Source organism: Salvelinus fontinalis, chromosome 26 (assembly GCF_029448725.1).
Source record: "Salvelinus fontinalis isolate EN_2023a chromosome 26, ASM2944872v1, whole genome shotgun sequence".
Taxonomy (NCBI): Eukaryota; Metazoa; Chordata; class Actinopteri; order Salmoniformes; family Salmonidae; genus Salvelinus; species Salvelinus fontinalis.
The window spans coordinates 46,975,486-46,994,446 of NC_074690.1; the positions used below are offsets into that span (position 1 = coordinate 46,975,486).

The 18,961-nt window shown below is 46.4% G+C and overlaps 1 protein-coding gene across 1 annotated transcript in view; it reads right to left on the minus strand.

Annotated features, from left to right (window-relative positions):
* The window catches only part of LOC129824478 (insulin receptor-like), a 90,285-nt gene that overhangs the window by 33,646 nt on the left and 37,678 nt on the right, over positions 1-18,961 (minus strand). Inside the window, exons 3-4 of the mRNA XM_055884181.1 lie at positions 2,778-2,908; positions 2,143-2,336 (exon numbers count right to left, since the gene is read on the minus strand). Coding sequence (XP_055740156.1) covers positions 2,143-2,336; positions 2,778-2,908 — 325 coding nt within the window. The remainder of the gene's footprint in view (positions 1-2,142; positions 2,337-2,777; positions 2,909-18,961) is intronic.

Sequence of the window (18,961 nt, forward strand, 5' to 3'; positions counted from 1 at the left end):
CAGACGCGTACATATCGAGACGACTGCAGACGCGTACCTATCGAGACGACTGCAGACGCGTACCTATCGAGACGACTGCAGACGCATCGAGACGACTGCAGACGCGTACGTATCGAGACGACTGCAGACGCGTACGTATCGAGACGACTGCAGACGCATCGAGACGACTGCAGACGCGTACGCATCGAGACGACTGCAGACGCGTACGCATCGAGACGAGTGCAGACGCGTACGCATCGAGACGAGTGCAGACGCGTACGTATCGAGACGAGTGCAGACGCGTACGTATCGAGACGAGTGCAGACGCGTACGTATCGAGACGAGTGCAGACGCGTACGTATCGAGACGAGTGCAGACGCGTACGTATCGAGACGAGTGCAGACGCGTACCTATCGAGACGAGTGCAGACGCGTACGTATCGAGACGACTGCAGACGCGTACGTATCGAGACGACTGCAGACGCGTACCTATCGAGACGACTGCAGACGCGTACCTATCGAGACGACTGCAGACGCGTACCTATCGAGACGACTGCAGACGCGTACGCATCGAGACGACTGCAGACGCGTACGTATCGAGACGACTGCAGACGCGTACGCATCGAGACGACTGCAGACGCGTACGCATCGAGACGACTGCAGACGCGTACGCATCGAGACGACTGCAGACGCGTACGTATCGAGACGACTGCAGACGCGTACGCATCGAGACGACTGCAGACGCGTACGTATCGAGACGACTGCAGACGCATCGAGACGACTGCAGACGCGTACGTATCGAGACGACTGCAGACGCGTACGTATCGAGACGACTGCAGACGCGTACCTATCGAGACGACTGCAGACGCATCGAGACGACTGCAGACGCGTACGTATCGAGACGACTGCAGACGCGTACGCATCGAGACGAGTGCAGACGCGTACGTATCGAGACGAGTGCAGACGCGTACGTATCGAGACGAGTGCAGACGCGTACGTATCGAGACGACTGCAGACGCGTACGCATCGAGACGACTGCAGACGCGTACGCATCGAGACGACTGCAGACGCGTACGCATCGAGACGACTGCAGACGCGTACGCATCGAGACGACTGCAGACGCGTACGCATCGAGACGACTGCAGACGCGTACGTATCGAGACGACTGCAGACGCGTACGCATCGAGACGACTGCAGACGCGTACGTATCGAGACGACTGCAGACGCGTACGCATCGAGACGACTGCAGACGCGTACGTATCGAGACGACTGCAGACGCGTACGTATCGAGACGACTGCAGACGCGTACGCATCGAGACGACTGCAGACGCGTACGTATCGAGACGACTGCAGACGCGTACGCATCGAGACGACTGCAGACGCGTACGTATCGAGACGACTGCAGACGCGTACGCATCGAGACGACTGCAGACGCGTACGTATCGAGACGACTGCAGACGCGTACGCATCGAGACGACTGCAGACGCGTACGTATCGAGACGACTGCAGACGCATCGAGACGACTGCAGACGCGTACGTATCGAGACGACTGCAGACGCGTACGTATCGAGACGACTGCAGACGCGTACGCATCGAGACGACTGCAGACGCGTACGCATCGAGACGACTGCAGACGCGTACGCATCGAGACGACTGCAGACGCGTACATATCGAGACGACTGCAGACGCGTACATATCGAGACGACTGCAGACGCGTACGCATCGAGACGACTGCAGACGCGTACGCATCGAGACGACTGCAGACGCGTACGCATCGAGACGACTGCAGACGCGTACGTATCGAGACGACTGCAGACGCGTACGCATCGAGACGACTGCAGACGCGTACGCATCGAGACGACTGCAGACGCGTACGTATCGAGACGACTGCACATGTACAAGCTCCTTTCCCATACCCCATCTTGTGCAAATGCAAATGTTATGGTTTTCACTTTAGTATTAACATTAGGTAGTGGATATTTTAAGTGGTGTATGGAGTAGACTTACCCTTCATTGTTGAGTTGACAATATAATTCACACAGCATACAAACATAGTACTTAGGCTTACGTTCTAGAGTTGATGGTGGCGTATAGTACTGTGTTAAAGACTTCCATAGTGGAGTTGACCGTGGTGTAGAGTTGAATATACAGTAGGTAGACTTACGTGGTGGAATTGACAGTAGTATATCCGGAGGGGCACTCAGGTATACAGGCTCCATTGTGGATAACGTACTCATGGCAGTCGCTGCTCTTGCTCTGCTTACACTTGTTGTGGAGGTCCTGGCAGAAGGAGAAGGGGACGCAGCGCCAGCCCCTGTAGGTGTAGTATCCCCGGGGACAGCGGTCCACACAGGCCTCCTGGTATTAGGGAATAGGGATGAGTTGAATTCATTGTTTAGTTGATGGAAAGCATCCACATCAATTCAGTATAACACATTTAAGTGCTATTTTCCATTGCTGGACAGACATATCTTTAAATAAAGTTGAAACAAACACGATTCTGTTTTGATTCAGCTTCGCCCCCTCCAGCAATAGATAAGTAAGCTTGTGTCTAGTATGCACGCACGTATCTAACTACATTTCACAGGGAAAACTCAGGTTAATAAATCTACAGGTTAATAAAATACATCTCTAGCACCCATCAAGAATTTGAATTCTTGACGAATGCAAACTTCATTGCCATGCAACAAATGTTACAATGTAATTTCTCTTTGCGTGGTACATAGAAGCATCCGCATCAACAACAACGATCAAGTAATCGATTCTGAGAAAAGTGTGTTGAACTCCTCCATACGGTACCTGGTGCTGGAGGTTCTTGCAGGCTACACAGCTGCTGCTGTTCTGGGGCGCAGAGCAGCCCCCCAGACATGACTCATGGCAACACTGGTTGTCCTTGGTACAGGCCCGGTGCTTACAGCTGGGGGGGCACACTGTGGGAGCGCAGAAGGGGGGCAAGGGTTAGTGACAGGATTTACATAGAGAGAAAGAGTTCAGGTAATATCTGCCCGTTTCACTCGGTTTCACCTACAGTGAACTGCAAAAGCATTGGGACAGTGAATTGCATTGGGACAATGAATTCTGTTGTTGTTTTCACTCTGTCCTCCAGCACTTTGGACTTGAAACGATACAATGACTATGAGGTTAAAGTGCAGACTCAGGTTTAATTTGAGGATATCTTCATCCATATCGGGTGAACTGTTTAGAAATTACATCCCCCCTTTTTTTTAACATAGTCCCTCCATTTTAGGGGACCAAAAGTATTGGGACATATTCACTTGTATGTGTATTAAAGTAGTACAAAGTTAAGCATTTAGTCCCATATTCATAGCACGCAATGACTACATCCAGCTTGTGACTCTACACATGTGTTGGGTGCATTTGCTGTTTGTTTTGGTTGTGTTTCAGATCATTTTGTGCCCAGTAGAAATGAATGGTAAATAATGTAGTGCGTCATTTTGGAGTCACTTTTATTGTAAATAAGAACATGTTTCTAACCACTTCTACATTAAAGTGGATGCTACCATGAATTCGGATCATCCTGAATTCGTCATGAATAATGATGAATGAGAAAGTTACAAATGCACAAATATCATACCCCCCTCTCATCATTACAATACAGAGGTGGTTAACATTTTGGGCGGTATGATATTTGCGCGTCTAACTTTCTCACTCAGAATTTGATATATATATGAGTGTACAAAACATGCTCTTTCCATGACAGACTGACCAGATGAAAGCTATGATCCCTCGTTGATGTCACTTGTTAAACCCACTCCAATCAGTGTAGATGAAGGGGAGGAGACAGGTTAAGGATTTTTAAGCCTTGAGACAATTGAAACATGGATTGTGTATGTGTGCAATTCAGAGGGTGAATGGGCAAAAAAAAAGATTGAAGTGCCTTTGAACAGAGTATGGTAGTAGGTGCCAGGGTGCACCGGTTTGATTGTGTCACCGGTTTTTCACGCTCAACAGTTTCCAGTTTCTAGTGCCATTATAGTCCTAACAGGAATGGTCCACCACCCAGAGTACATCAAGTCAACTTGACACAACTATGGGAAGCATTGGAGTCAACATGGGAGAGCATCCCAGAGGAACCCTTGACACCTTGTAGAGTCCCATGCCCCGATGAATTGAGGCTGTTCTGAGGACAAAAAGGGGGTGCAACTCAACATGAAGAAGTTGTTCCAAATGTTTTGTACACTCAGTGTATGTGTTTGACCCAGGTTTGCTGTGAAGACACTGAATGCTACTGATGCCTTGGCGTCTTTCTAACAATGTGGCCTAGCTACACACACACACACGCACTCTTCATCTAGTGCCAAGCTGCCAAGAATAAACTGGTTGAGTGCTCACACACACACACAGTAAAGTTCAGTGCCATCGCTGAGGTGCAGAGCCAGTTGGCACTGGCAGTGTGTGTGTCAGAGAGAAGTAAACACCTTGCTGACTTGCCTGTCCACCAGATTAGCTCATCCCAAATAGTCCTATCGAGACAGATTAAGATTGACCTGCAGCCTAACGAGGGGCTCAGGTCAGGCCACAAGGACTGTTGGAGTCTGTGTGCATTAACAACAGACTGAACAAGCAAACTGCGCGCACACACACACTTACAGATATATATAGCTCTACGAAAATGCAGAGCAAAACAGAAAAGTGACTGACGTCACTTACTGAGTGATACACTCCTTTACCAGCACAAGTGCTATGCTTTATCTGTGTAAAAGTAGGGTAATGACAGATAATAGAACTGCATCAAATGTTTCCCTACCTCTGTTCAAATCCTAGACAGAGGGGTTTAGACACACACATTTCTGAATGAGAAGGTTACATCGACAATAAAATCATCTTGACGGATTTTCTCTGAATTGTGGGTGTTCCCTCTGCCTCCCCCGCCTCTCAACTCAGCTGCAACACAGACGACCCCCCCCCCCCCCCCCCCCAAAATAAAAATACACACACACACTGCCGCGCCCTCTAACAGACTGCAGGCCTACGCACAGCAAACAGACTCCTGATCCAGTGAAGGGAGCAGACTCCACTCTGTAGTACAGCGGCAGCCGCAGATCCACCCTCAGCTTTAACCAATGTGTTGTCTGGTTGGGGAAGCTGGCCATTCAAATGACCTCTCCCCACTCAGAAGAGGAGCTGCTGAGAGTTAACCGTTTAAGTGCTGGAGACACTGCTACTGCTCTCAGCCACTCACACAGCGGCAGCATGCATGAAAAGGAAACCTGAGCCACATAGTAACAGACAGACACTTCACTTTGATGCGCGCACACTCACGCACACACACATACAAAAACTGGCCCACTCCATCTCTTGTCAGTGTGGCAACGAGGAATTGTCATGAGGAGAGACACTGGCTGTGTCCAAAATGACACCCTATTCCCTGTATAGTGCAATACTTTTGGCCAGAGCCCTATGGGCCCTGGTCAATAGTGCACTATATTTGTCCATTTCCGACAAGCCACTGGGATTGCTACGAAATCGAAGATGTGTCAAATAAATTATCCTGAACGAAAATATAAATGCAACAGTTTCCAAGATTTTACTGAGTAAATAAATGAATGAAGCCCTAATATAAGGATTTCACATGTCTGGGAATGCAGATATGCATCTGTTGGTCATAGATACCTTGGTCACAGACACCCGGTCACAGATAGTCATAGAGTTGTTCAGGCTGTTGATTGTGGCCCGTGGAATGTTGTCCCACTCCACTTCAATGGCTGTGCAAAGTTGCTGGATATTATTGGAAATTCGAGGCATTATCAAGTGCAGGGTGGTATGCCAGCAGCATGCCACCCTGCACCCCACTGCTGGCTTGCTTCTGAAGCGAAGCAGGGTTGGTCCTGGTCGGTCCCTGGATGGGAGACCAGATGCTGTTGGAAGTGGTGTTGGAGGGCCAGTAGGAGGCACCCCTTCCTCTGGTCTAAAAAAAATATATCCCAAAGCCCTGTGTAGGGTAACGTCTTTCAGATGGGATATTAAACGGGTGTCCTGACTCTCTGTGGTCACTAATGATCCCATGGAACTTATCGTAAGAGTAGGGGTGTTAACCCCGGTATCCTGGCTAAATTCCCAATCTGGCCCTCATACCATCACGGTCACTTAATCATCCTCAGTTTTCCTTCTCTCCCCAGGTTGTTGCTGTAAATGAGAATGTGTTCTCAAAAGCTTGTTGAATGAGAGACTGATGAAGTGTGTACAGCCTGCATGCAGGGCTCATTACTTTTTTCAAATCATCATTAGAGTCGCAACATGCAGCCTTACAAGGCAGTCCCCCGTACCTCTCCGATTCATAGGGGTTGGGTTAAATGCGGAAGACACATTCGGTTGTACAACTGACAAGGTATCCCCCTTTCACAATGTATTAAAAATCAAAACATATAGCCCAATGTTTGTAGAACAACAAAAGTTACATTAATAAATCTAAATTAAGCATATAGGAGTACCTATTTCTTTGTTAACCGCTCAACACAGAATAGCCCCATGTGCGGACTCCTTCAAATCATTTTGAGGAAATATCCTTTCTAAATTATTCAGCTTCGTTCAATTGTATTCTTCATACTAGAAAATAATGCCACGGACTTCTAAGCAAATCTTGTCTGCTAAATGAACTAGTGTAGCCCAGAGCCATATGGCATAGCCAGATCAGGTCTTAACATAAGGACAATTCAGAATATGCTATTCTTTTCTTCTGAAATAGACTACATATTCTTCATTTCATGTTTCTTTAGACCTGTCTAAAATAAATAATGGATTGCAAGCTATATTACATGGATTTATTCTACTTTTTTTAAATGTATATGTTCCAAAGGTCTGCATCAGTGGCTTTTAGGCTGTGTGTGGAAGCCAGGAGATGCTAAATGTGTTCATGTTAATTATCGGTCAATTACCGTGAGACCGACAGTTATTTGCTTTACAATCACCGGCTGATGAAATTTCGTGACCGCCACAAGCCTAAATGAAACTTTTAGAAACGTCCCTTTAACCAGTAATGGCGTCATTCACGAGGCAAGAAGCGGTTGGCCCGTCGGAGCCCTACTCACACACAGTCAGTTCCCCCGAAACTTGAGAGTTTAGTTGGCAATCAGATGTGAAATCAGAATTTTTTTGCATTATGGTTAGCATATTATCACATATCTTCTTCCACTGTAGTGTTCTAGCATGTATGGACATTGTTTTGCAAACAGTAATTAACAGTTTTTTCCCCCACATGCCTTGTCGCAATATTTAAGCGTAATCAGGCCAATAAAGTACAGCTCAGCTTGTTTTGACTGAGTACTGTGAAGAGAGTATGGAGTTCCTCTGCTTAGCCCTGCCCACTATGGAGCAGTGAAAAGAGCTGCCAGTCTGACTTTAGTTCTCTCTGTTTCTGGGTCCTTTAGTAATGCTGTGTGTGGCTGCGTCCGAAATGGCACCCTATACAGTGCGCAACTCTTTACCATGACCTTATGGGCCCTGGTCAAAAGTAGTGTGCACTATATAGTGAATAGGATACCATTTCAGACGCACCTGTGAATGGGGTCCCGACTCAAGCCACAGGGCCGCTGTGTGAAATCACAACAACAGTTACAGCTTATCAATGGGCATATGGAGAGAACAGGCGGACAGGCAGCGCTAGCCTTGCGGTTCGAGAGGCAGGCCAGTAACCGGAGGGTTGACGGTTTGAATCCCAGGGCTGAAGGGAAAATCTGCCTGAAGAGAGCCTGCAACCAGACACACACACAGACAGATATCTGGGTTCATGTTACTGAGTGTTGTGGATCTGATCACATGATGCGGGCTGGGAGGAATGCCGAAGCAATGACTGGCTCTCTTTATGTCATTAGTGGGATCACACACACACACACACCATAATTCCCTCAAAACGTAAAACAAAACAACAACAAACAGAGACAATCCTATCAGCACTATTACCCAGCTGTTCTTACGACAACATTGGGTAATCAGGAAATCACACTATGACCACAAAATGATTTCACTGGGGGTGGGGGGAGAAAGAGAAAGAGAGAGAAAAGGAGTGCTCTGTGGTATCTGGAAGTGATATTAATCCCTAACGTAGTTAAATATAGTAATTTAGTAAGAATTGTTATCTTGCTTGTTAGCTTAACATAGCAGGACAATATAAGCCACATACGGGGCCCGTCCTAAATGGCACCCTATTTCCTATATAGTGCACTACTTTTGACCAGAGCAGTAAGCCCCATTCAGGCTTACTGCATCGATTAAGAACACATAAGTCAATGTGCTTTGTCCTCCAAATGGCACCCCATTCCCTATATAGTGCACTACTTTTGATCAGTGCTCTAGGGGCCCTGGTCAAAAAAAGTACACCACGTAGGGTCAAAAGTAGCGCACTATAAAAGAGAATAGCCTGCCATTTGAAATGTAGACCTAGGGAATGTGGTGGTGGTGTACTGGTCGCTTGGTCATTAACACTCCACTACCATGACACGGTGGGTATTTAGCTGCTAAATGATTGCAGAAGCATCAGATAGAGAAAAGATGAGGCGAGGAGAGTCTGACAGCCAAAAATGGCGATCTTCCGATCGACTGAAAACGATTGAAATTTGAAAATCAAATCTGTTTTTTTCCCCCGAAGAAGGAGAGAGCGAGAAAGAGCTGTAAACTAATGTGGTCTGGTTGATGACTAGCGTGTCAAGCACATAGGTCAGTCGGTGACGCACGCACACGCAACACACACACACTCTTACTCCCCAATCCCCAAAAAACAGAGACAAAGCCTCAGATAAAGATTCATGGGACAGCAAACAATGAGCAATTTTATTCAGCCAGAATAACATTACCAGAATAAAGGTTGGAGAAGAATAAAGATGCTGTCCTGTTTCACCAGCCTGCAGACAGAAAGGAGAGATTGATGAGAAAGAGAGATTGATTGAGATAGAAAGAGAGCGAAAGAGATTGATTGAGACAGAGAGAGTGAGAGAGAGAGAGAGAGGTGGATAGATCAACAGTCACCTGTTCTGAACAGCGACTCTGTCAAAAGAGAGATTGATTGACAAGGAAAATAAAAGATTGTTTCAAAGGTCGATGGATACGAAGCCTAGTCACCGGTTCTGAACTAGAGGTCGACCGATTATGATTTTTCAACGCCGATACCGATTATTGGAGGACCAAAAAAGCAGATACCGATTAATCGGCCGATTTAAAAAATACATGTATTTGTTATAATGACCATTACAACAATACTGAATGGACACTAATTTTAACTTAATATAATACATCAATAAAATCAATTTAGCCTCAAATAATGAAACATGTTCAATTTGGTTTAAATAATGTAAAAACAAAGTGTTGGAAAAGAAAGTAAAAGTGCAATATGTGCCATGTAAAAAAGCTAACGTTTAAGTTCCTTGCTCAGAACACGAGAAAATTTGAAAGCTGGTGGTTCCTTTTAACATGATTCTTCAATATTCCCAGGTAATAAGTTTTAGGTTGTAGTTGTTATAGGAATTATAGGACTAATTCTCTCTATACGATTTGTATTTCATATACCTTTGACTATTGGATGTTCTTATAGGCACTTTATTATTACCAGTGTAACAGTATAGCTTCCGTCCCTCTCCTCGCCCCTACCTGGGCTCGAACCAGGAACACATCGACAACAGCCACCCTCGAAGCAGCGTTACCCATGCAGAGCAAGGGGAACAACCACTCCAAGTCTCAGAGCGAGTGAAGTTTGAAACGCTATTAGTGCGCACCCCGCTAACTAGCTAGCCATTTCACATCGGTTACACCAGCCTAATCTCGGGAGTTGATAGGCTTGAAGTCATAAACAGCTCAATGCTTGAAGCACAGCGAAGAGCTGCTGGCAAAACGCACGAAAGTGCTGTTTGAATGAATGCTTACGAGCCTGCTGGTGCCTACCATCGCTCAGTCAGACTGCTCTATCAAATCATTGACTTAATTATAACACACAGAAATATCGAATCAGGAAATTATCATCTCGAAAAGACGTTTATTCTTTTTTTTTTTTTTTTTAAACCTCCTTTTCTCCCCAATTTGTGGTATCCAATCGCTAGTAATTACTATCTTGTCTCATCGCTACAACTCCCGTACGGGCTCGGGAGAGACGAAGGTCGAAAGCCATGCGTCCTCCGAAGCACAACCCAACCAAGCCGCACTGCTTCTTAACACAGCGCGCCTCCAACCCGGAAGCCAGCCGCACCAATGTGTCGGAGGAAACACTGTGTACCTGGCCCCCTTGGTTAGCGTGCACTGCGCCCGGCCCGCCACAGGAGTCGCTGGAGCGCGATGAGACAAGGATATCCCTACCGGTCAAACCCTCCCTAACCCGGACGACGCTATGTCAATTGTGCGTTGCCCCACGGACCTCCCGGTCGCGGCCGGCTGCGACAGAGCCTGGGCGCGAGCCCAGCCCAGCCTGGGCGCGAACCCAAAGACTCTGGTGGCGCAGCTAGCACTGCGATGCAGTGCCCTAGACCACTGCGCCACCCGGGAGGCCCAGACGTTTATTCTTTCAGTGAAATACGGAACCGTTCCGTATTTTATCTAACGGGTGGCATCCCTAAGTCTAAATATTCCTGTTACATTGCACAACCTTCAATGTTATGTCATAATTATGAAAAATTCTGGCAAATTAGGCGGCCCAAACTGTTGTATATACACTGACTCTGCGTGCAATGAACGCAAGAGAAGTGACACAATTTCACCTGGTTAATATTGCCTGCTAACCTGGATTTCTTTTAGCTAAATATGCAGGTTTAAAAATATATACTTCTGTGTATTGATTTTAAGAAATGCATTGATGTTTATGGTTAGGTACAGTCGTGCAACGATTGTGCTTTTTTCGCAAATGCGCTTTTGTTAAATCATCCCCCGTTTTACAAAGTTGGCTGTCTTTGTTAGGAAGAAATAGTCTTCACAGTTCGCAACGAGTCATGTTAGCAGGCAATATTAACTAAATATGCAGGTTTAAAAATATATACTTGAGTATTGATTTTAAGAAAGGCATAGATTTTTATGGTTAGGTACACATTGGAGCAACGACAGTCCTTTTTCGCGAATACGCACCGCATCGATTATATGCAACGCAGGACACGCTAGATGAACTAGTAATATCAATCATGTGTAGTTAACTAGTGATTATGATGGATTGATTGTTTTTTTATAAGATAAGTTTAATGATAGCTAGCAACTTACCTTGGCTTCTTACTGCATTTGCGTACCAGGCAGTCTCCTCGTGGAGTGCAATGTAATCAGGTGGTTAGAGCGTTGGACTAGTTAACTGTAAGGTTGCAAGATTGAATCCCCGAGCTGACAAGGTACAAATCTGTCGTTCTGCCCCTGAACAAGGCAGTTAACCCACCGTTCCTAGGCCGCCATAGAAATTAAGAATGTGTTCTTAACTGACTTGCCTAGTTAAATAAAGGATAAATAAAGGCTTAAAAAATTTATGAAATAAATTTTAAATCGGCCAAATCGGTGTCCAGAATTACCCATTTCCCGATTGTTATGAAAACTTGAAATCGGCCCTAATTAATCGGCCATTCCGATTAATCGGTCGACCTCTATTCTGAACAGTGTAACTCTGTTGATATTGTTGCAGTCACACCCTCTGCTGATCCAAACAAAGTCCAGCCCAATGAATCAGGGCTGTGATAAGGAGTGATAAGTATCATTTTATTGTCTTTATCTGTTGTGGTCTAGTACAGTTCTTTTGCTAGCTAGGGCCATCTACTTGAAGTGCTACCTGTCTTCCCAGTGGTCTGCTTGTTGTGTGATCTGCTGCCTGTCTTCCCAGAGGCCTACTTGGTGTGGGAACTGCTGCCTGCTCATAACTTACAGATAGTTGTTGACACATCAACCAGGATCAAGAGGCAGGTCAATTTGTGACTTGTTTTGGTCATCAGTGTCTGTATTGGAGGGGGAGTGGTTTCACCTATGCTAGGCAATTAGCTATTAGTGTTCGGTTTTGTCGCATAACTAAGAAGGTCACCGAAACAATGACGGTTCTGCAGAGTTGTTCCAGGAAGGACAGAGAGGAAGGCTCCACACCACTCTCTCAGTTGAGTATCTTACCTAGTTATTTACAAATTCTCATTTTGTTCTTTTGTAGCTTTGTCAACTATATGTGTGTTCTCTATACCTTCGCACCTCTCCCTGTAGGCTTTACAGATGCTCCCCGTCCCTTGGCTACAACTAATCTAATTTAGTGTACCCTGCACGCACAATTCATGTGGAATTCCGGGTTTCTGGCAGCATTTGGAACTGCCAAACAGCGGGCAAGAACGCCGAATTCACCTCAGCCTATGCTGTCCTTCAGTCCATTGACGTTTTGACCCTGACGGAGACATGGATCACCCCAGGGAACACGCTACACCAGCTGCTCTTTATTCATCTGACTACGTTTTCTCTCATAGTCCAATAAGCATCTGGTCATCACGGTGGTGGCACAGGTCTACTCATTTCTCCTCTGTCCATCTCCTCATTTACATTTACATTTAAGTCATTTAGCAGACGCTCTTATCCAGAGCGACTTACAAATTGGTGCATTCACCTAATGACATCCAGTGGAACATTTGAATTGCATGCTGTCACTGTCACTTTTCCACTCAAGCTTAACATTGCATCTTTCGCCCAACAGGTGCCCTCATTGCATGACTCATTGCGAGCTTACAGAACAGCGCTGCGGGCAGCTGAGCGAAAATGCAGAAACAACATTTCCAGAGGACCTATCATCCTTTCACTCCCTCCACTCTACCTTCTCTTCCTCTGTATCTGCCGCTAAAGCCACTTTCTACCACTCTAAATTTCAAGCTTCTGCCTCCAACCCTAGGAAACTCTTTTCCACATTTTCCTCCCTCCTTAATCCTCCACCCCTCTCCCTCTGAGGACTATTTTGTCAACCACTTTGAAAAAAGGGTTGACGACATCCGCTCCTCATTCACTCAGCTTATTGAGTCCACGGGTCTCACTCACACAAAACTGCCCTACCCCTTGACCTCTCTCTCCAGACGACATCCTGCGACTAGTGAGGTCTGGTCTGTCAACAACATGCCTGCTCGACCCCATCCCCAACCAACTCAGATTTCTCCCTTCCCTCATCAACTCATCCCTGGCCACATCCCCTCTGACTTCAAAATGGCCCGAGTTGCTCCCCTCCTCAAGAAATCAACACTCAACTCATCTGACGTCAAACTATAGACCTGTATCCCTTTAATTTACTTCCAAAACACTTGAGCGTGCAGTCTCTGATCAATTTTCTCGTTATCTCTCTCGCAGAACGATCTTCTTGACCCTAACCAGTCAGGCTTCAAGAGGAGTCACTCAACCAAGACTTCTCTTCTCTGTGTCACGGAGGCTCTCCGCAATGCCAAAGCGGACTCTCTCTCTCCTCTGTTCCCATCCTCCTAGATCTATCCGCTGCCTGCAACACCGTGAAGGCTGGGCGTCTCAGGCTCTGCACACTCTTGGATTGCATCCCACCTGGAAGATCGCTCCTACCAGGTGACATGGAGAGGATCTGTGTCTTCACCATGTACTCTCACTACTGGTGTCCCACAGGGCTCGGTTCTAGGCCCTCTCCTCTTCTCTCTATACACCAAGTCATTCAGCTCCGTCATATACTCACATGGTCTCTCCTATCATTTCTATGCAGATGATAGAAATACTTTTTTCCTTCCCCCCTTCTGACACCCAGGTGGCGACACGCGTCTCTGCGTGCCTGGCAGATCTCAACTTAGATGTCGGCCGACCACCTCAAGCTCAACAAGACGGAGCAGCTCTTCCTCCCGGGGAAGACCTGCCCACTCAAGACTTCTCCATTGGGGTTGACGATTCCACAGTGTCACCCTCCTAGAGTGCAAAGAACCTTAGCGTGACCCTGGACAACACCCTGTCGTTCTCTGCAAACATCAAAGCAGTGACCCGGTCCAGCAGGTTCATGCTCTACAACATCCGTAGAGTACGACCCTACCTCACTCAGGAAGCAGCGCAGGTCCTAATCCAGGCACATGGTCCTGAATTAGACCACTGCATCTTATCCAGAACGTTGCAGGAGTTACCCCGCTCCTAGGCACACTCCACTGGCTTGCAGTGGAAGCTCGCATCCACAACAAGACCATGGTGCTTACCGACGAAACAGCAAGAGGAACTGACCCTTCCTACCTTCCGGCTATGCTCTCTACGGAAGGGCAGCTCCCGCTAAGCCCAGTCCTAGCTTCGCTCTGTCCTGGCACCCCAATGGTGGAACCAGCTTCCCCCTGAAGCTAGGACAGCAGAGTTCTTGCCCATCTTCCGAAAAACACAAACCCTACCTCTTCAAACAGTATCCTCCTCACCTGAAACGTGCACTTGACCCCTCCTTCTAGCTCTGACTCGACTGATAGCTACATTGAGGAAAAATCGACTTTCTATGCCTGTGATATGTGTTTGTCCCACTTAGCTATCTTAATATTAATGCAGTAACTAAGTCGCTCTGGAAAAGAGTGTCTGCTAAATGACAACAACAAAAAAAGGCCTGTGACTGAGTCCCAAATGGTATCCTATATGGGTAGTTCCACCAATTCAATGCCTTTTGATAAATGTAACTTGTAACCTCATTTTAACATTGTCATAAAAAGGGCACATGTTAAACTTCAAACATGTTTTACCACCAAGAGGTTAAATAAAAAAAGACTGCCGTAAGTGCCTCAAATGAAGTAGCAGGGTTGACGGTTTCTTGTGACAGGGGGAATGGAAGCATGGTGTGTGCAACTGGGAGTGGTAATTCAATGCAAGTCTATGAGTAACAGGGTTGACGTTATGCTCAATCCGCTCAGTTTTCCACCGCAAAACATCAGAAAATGGCCAAAGATTACCAGCTCACCCGCTTTCACTCTGATTTGACTATTAGATGCTCAATGTTTCTGTTGAAAGGAATAGTTGAACCATATTAAAACGAGAGTTCAGTCAACATAACAGGGTTCCCACTGGGCACATACGGGTTTAATCAACGTTCTTTCACGTCCTTCCATTATGACGTTGAAACAAAGTGGAATAGACATTGAATAGACGTCTGTGCCCAGTGGGTTGACTTAAAATGACGGACAGATGTAAATAAATCTTCAGAAATTACGGTCAAAGCAACAATTAACTAGGGCTTTACAATGATGGTGACACTTTGGGATTAAGTGGGTTAAAATCTTCCTAGAGTGACAGGGTTGACAGAGGGACATGCAAAAATGCTTAGTTTTGGCACATTAGCAAGCCTTTTCATATAAAAAAAGAAAATCAGATGTATTGGATTCTCCATGTGGTCTATATTAAAAAGGGCACTTTTTTTAATATAACAGGCTCTAAAATTAAATTTTGGTGCAAATATCTATTTAACATATCAAAAGGGCACTCTTTTCGTGGAATAATCAATATAGTTACCTACTTTTGACCAGGTCCAAATCTCATAGTACTGCACTATGTAGGGAATAGGGTACTATGATTTGCTGATCCACACTAGCACAGAAACAAAATACCAACCCAGTTTACATTGACACGGTGTGAGTCTGTCACTCTAAAGGTCTAGATATACCAGCCTCACCTCATACCATATGCAGTATTAATAAGGAAAAGACCAGCAAACGCATGCATGCACACAACTCAATCAAATTGATGGTTAAATTAAGAGCGAGAGATCAAGTAGGAGAATGGGAGGGACGAGTGAGCAAGAGTAGGAGAGCGAGTGAGCAATAGTAAGAGAGTGGGAGGGCAAGGGAGCAGCAGAGGGAGGGCGAGTGGGCGAGTGAGTGGGAGGGCGAGTGGGCGAGTGAGTGGGAGGGCGAGTGAGCGAGGGCGAGTGAGCCAGGACGGGTGGGCCAGTGAGCGGGAGGGCGAGTGAGCGGGAGGGCGAGTGAGCGGGAGGGCGAGTGAGCAGGAGGGCGAGTGAGCGAGAGCGGGAGGGCGAGTGAGCGAGAGCGAGTGAGCGAGAGCGGGAGGGCGAGTGAGCGAGAGCGGGAGGGCGAGTGAGCGAGAGCGGGAGGGCGAGTGAGCGAGAGCGGGAGGGCGAGTGAGCGAGAGCGGGAGGGCGAGTGAGCGAGAGCGGGAGGGCGAGTGAGCGAGAGCGGGAGGGCGAGTGAGCGAGAGCGGGAGGGCGAGTGAGCGAGAGCGGGAGGGCGAGTGAGCGAGAGCGAGAGGGCGAGTGAGCGAGAGCGGGAGGGCGAGTGAGCGGGAGGGCGAGTGAGCGGGAGGGCGAGTGAGCGGGAGGGCAAGTGAGCGGGAGGGCGAGTGAGCGAAAGAGGGAGAGCGAGTAAGGGAGAGCGAGTAAGGGAGAGCGGGAGGGCTAGTGAACGAGAGCGCGAGTGAGTGAGAGCTGATGAAAAGGATGGAAACGGTGAGAACAGTATGTCAGAGGAAATAACGGGTCAAACCTTTAATCCGTCCCTTTTGAATAAAAGCGTCATTTTAAATAAAAGGTCGGACAATAATAATAACCTAAGTCATTTCTCTCATTTCCTGGTAACCTGTTTCTCAGTTGGTAGTCAGGTCTGAGTCATAGCAACAGGGTTTGTCAGCAACAAGAACTGTAAACAATTTCATTAGCTAGTCTGTTATGCCAGCCTTCAGAACACACAGGGTAAGTCCCAAATGGCACCCTATTCCCTATATAGTGCACTACATTTGACCAGAGCCTATGTGCCCAGGTCAATAGTAGTGCACTATATAGGGAATAGAGTACCATTTGGGATGCAAAGACAACATGGAGGAGAGGTGCACTTTGTTTAATATCACCCAGCGCTGCGGTCTAATGACAGGATGTCCCAATGTGACAAGAATACAGATGAACAACAGGACAGAGAGAGGGAGAAATTAAGGAAGGGAGAAAGAGAGCAGATGGGGGAGTAAGTGGGAGAGGTACAGTATTATTTTTTTTTTATCCAATTAGTTTATTTAATTACAAGAGCTATCAATACTGTGACATGAACCTGCGCCAAATGAATACGGGAGGCTGTTGAGTCTGTCACAGAGTTCTCAGTTGTCAAGCAATTATAGGTTGTGTTGGTGGCTGGAGCATCAGAGTACCTACTAGGCTTATACTACAGGTATTTTAACCTGGACAGTCCACTCAGTAACACATGCCATGGATACCAAAAGCAAAACTTTCCTCGGCAGTTCGTCTGTACACCAGCAAAGGCAGTCTGAATGCCTATCTGTGCTGCAGGCATCTCTTAGTCCTCACCTCATCCGTCAGGCTCCTTGCAAATGCAACGTTAACAGAACAGCTGTTCATGTGTTCATTGCATATTTGTTTAGACCTAAAGTGTGTTGTCAGTCGTGTGGACACCATCTTCTCTTTGGTCAACAGAAAAAAATTATTACGCTTCCATCTCATGTGTCAGGCCCATTTGATTACGCTTCCATCAGATGAGGTGGGGCCTGAGAGATGAGGTCTGCAGTTATTGCACAGTCTTATGCCTAGGGTTTGGTGGTATCCACATTTTCATACCGTCCTTGTGCCATACAGTAGAATCGGCAGTGCACCCAATGTGGTATTACCGGCGCTAATATGACTGTCTAATCAGAACGTACATGCAAATGACCATAGTGGATGCTAGCTAAGTGCTAACGCGTGCAAGCAAATATAAACTCATTGCAAGGACAGATAACCAAGCTCATAAAGTTATACAAGTGCCTAGAAAGGTTAGTCACCGTGTGCTGCAAAGTATTAAAACAGCAGGGATCTTGATCCAGGAGGGTATTGTCTGCTGTGTTAAAGAGAAGCTCGACCGCGCAAGTTAGCCACTCCGATAACTAGCAAACCAGATACACAACTGGAGAGTAATTTAGCACATTTTAGACAGTTAACTTAACAGTTATAAGATATCTAACTGGCAGAAAAATGTTGTAGTCAACTCAAGTGTAATCATCTCGAGCGTGCTGCCCAACAGTGGCTCAACAATGAGGCTCCGGTTTGATCTCGTTGTGCGCCTGTCAACAGAACACGTGACTGGCTCGGCTTTTTAGGGGAACTATCCGTATGCTTCATAATTGAAAATGATGTAGGCCTAATAGGTGAAATAAAGAACGCAATCTGCTTTATCTCGTAACCTAGTGCGCAAGTTGACTGTAGGTATTTACGAAAAAAGCCCCAATAAATATTTACATTTAATAAACTTCAAAGACAGTTTCAACGGTTTGAAAATCCTACTCTGGGTACGGTACACAGCCCGACACACTAGTGCTGCCGGAGTGTTTATGTCTGTGCTGCCTACGAGCGTGTCTGAGCAGTGTGTGATTGTCTGAGTAGCGAAGAAACACTTGTCTGCCCAGCTTTAACACATGCCTCAAATGCCAGAGATTCCAGGAGCTGAGCTTGAGCGAGGGGTTTTACAGCCGAGCAGACACACAGCGAACTGGCTCAGAGCAGCACAAAGCGGCACTAGACTGACTGACCTGTGTGTCTGGTCGTTACAGCACAACACCACCACCAGATTGAGGTGAACTGCGAAGGAGTACAGTAGCGCAGCAACCAGTGTGAACAGAGGGCCTAAGGCATTTTCACACAGTTCTGAGGTATAGTTCGAATCAGAGTTGGATCATTTGTTACATTATATTTGTTCCGGTTGGTTTCACATTTCCAAATGTTAAACGAACAAAATGCATAAACAAAACCACGTTCATGTCATTTGTTTAAAAGGAGAAAAGTACTCACGTTAAATCTACCTATGATTCATATGAATTTCACTTTGGTCTTTCAACATGCGGGAGGAAAAAGTGCAAGAGCTGCTATAACTGTGACTTGAAAAGGCTATATTTAGTAGCCTATATTAGACTGTAAACTCTCCTTCCAGACTCACATCAAACATCTCCAATCCAAAGTTAAATCTAGAATTGGCTTCCTATTTCGCAACAAAGCATCATTCACTCATGCTGCCAAACATACCCTCGTAAAACTGACCATCCTACCGATCCTCGACTTCAGCGATGTCATTTACAAAATAGCCTCCAATACCCTACTCAATAAA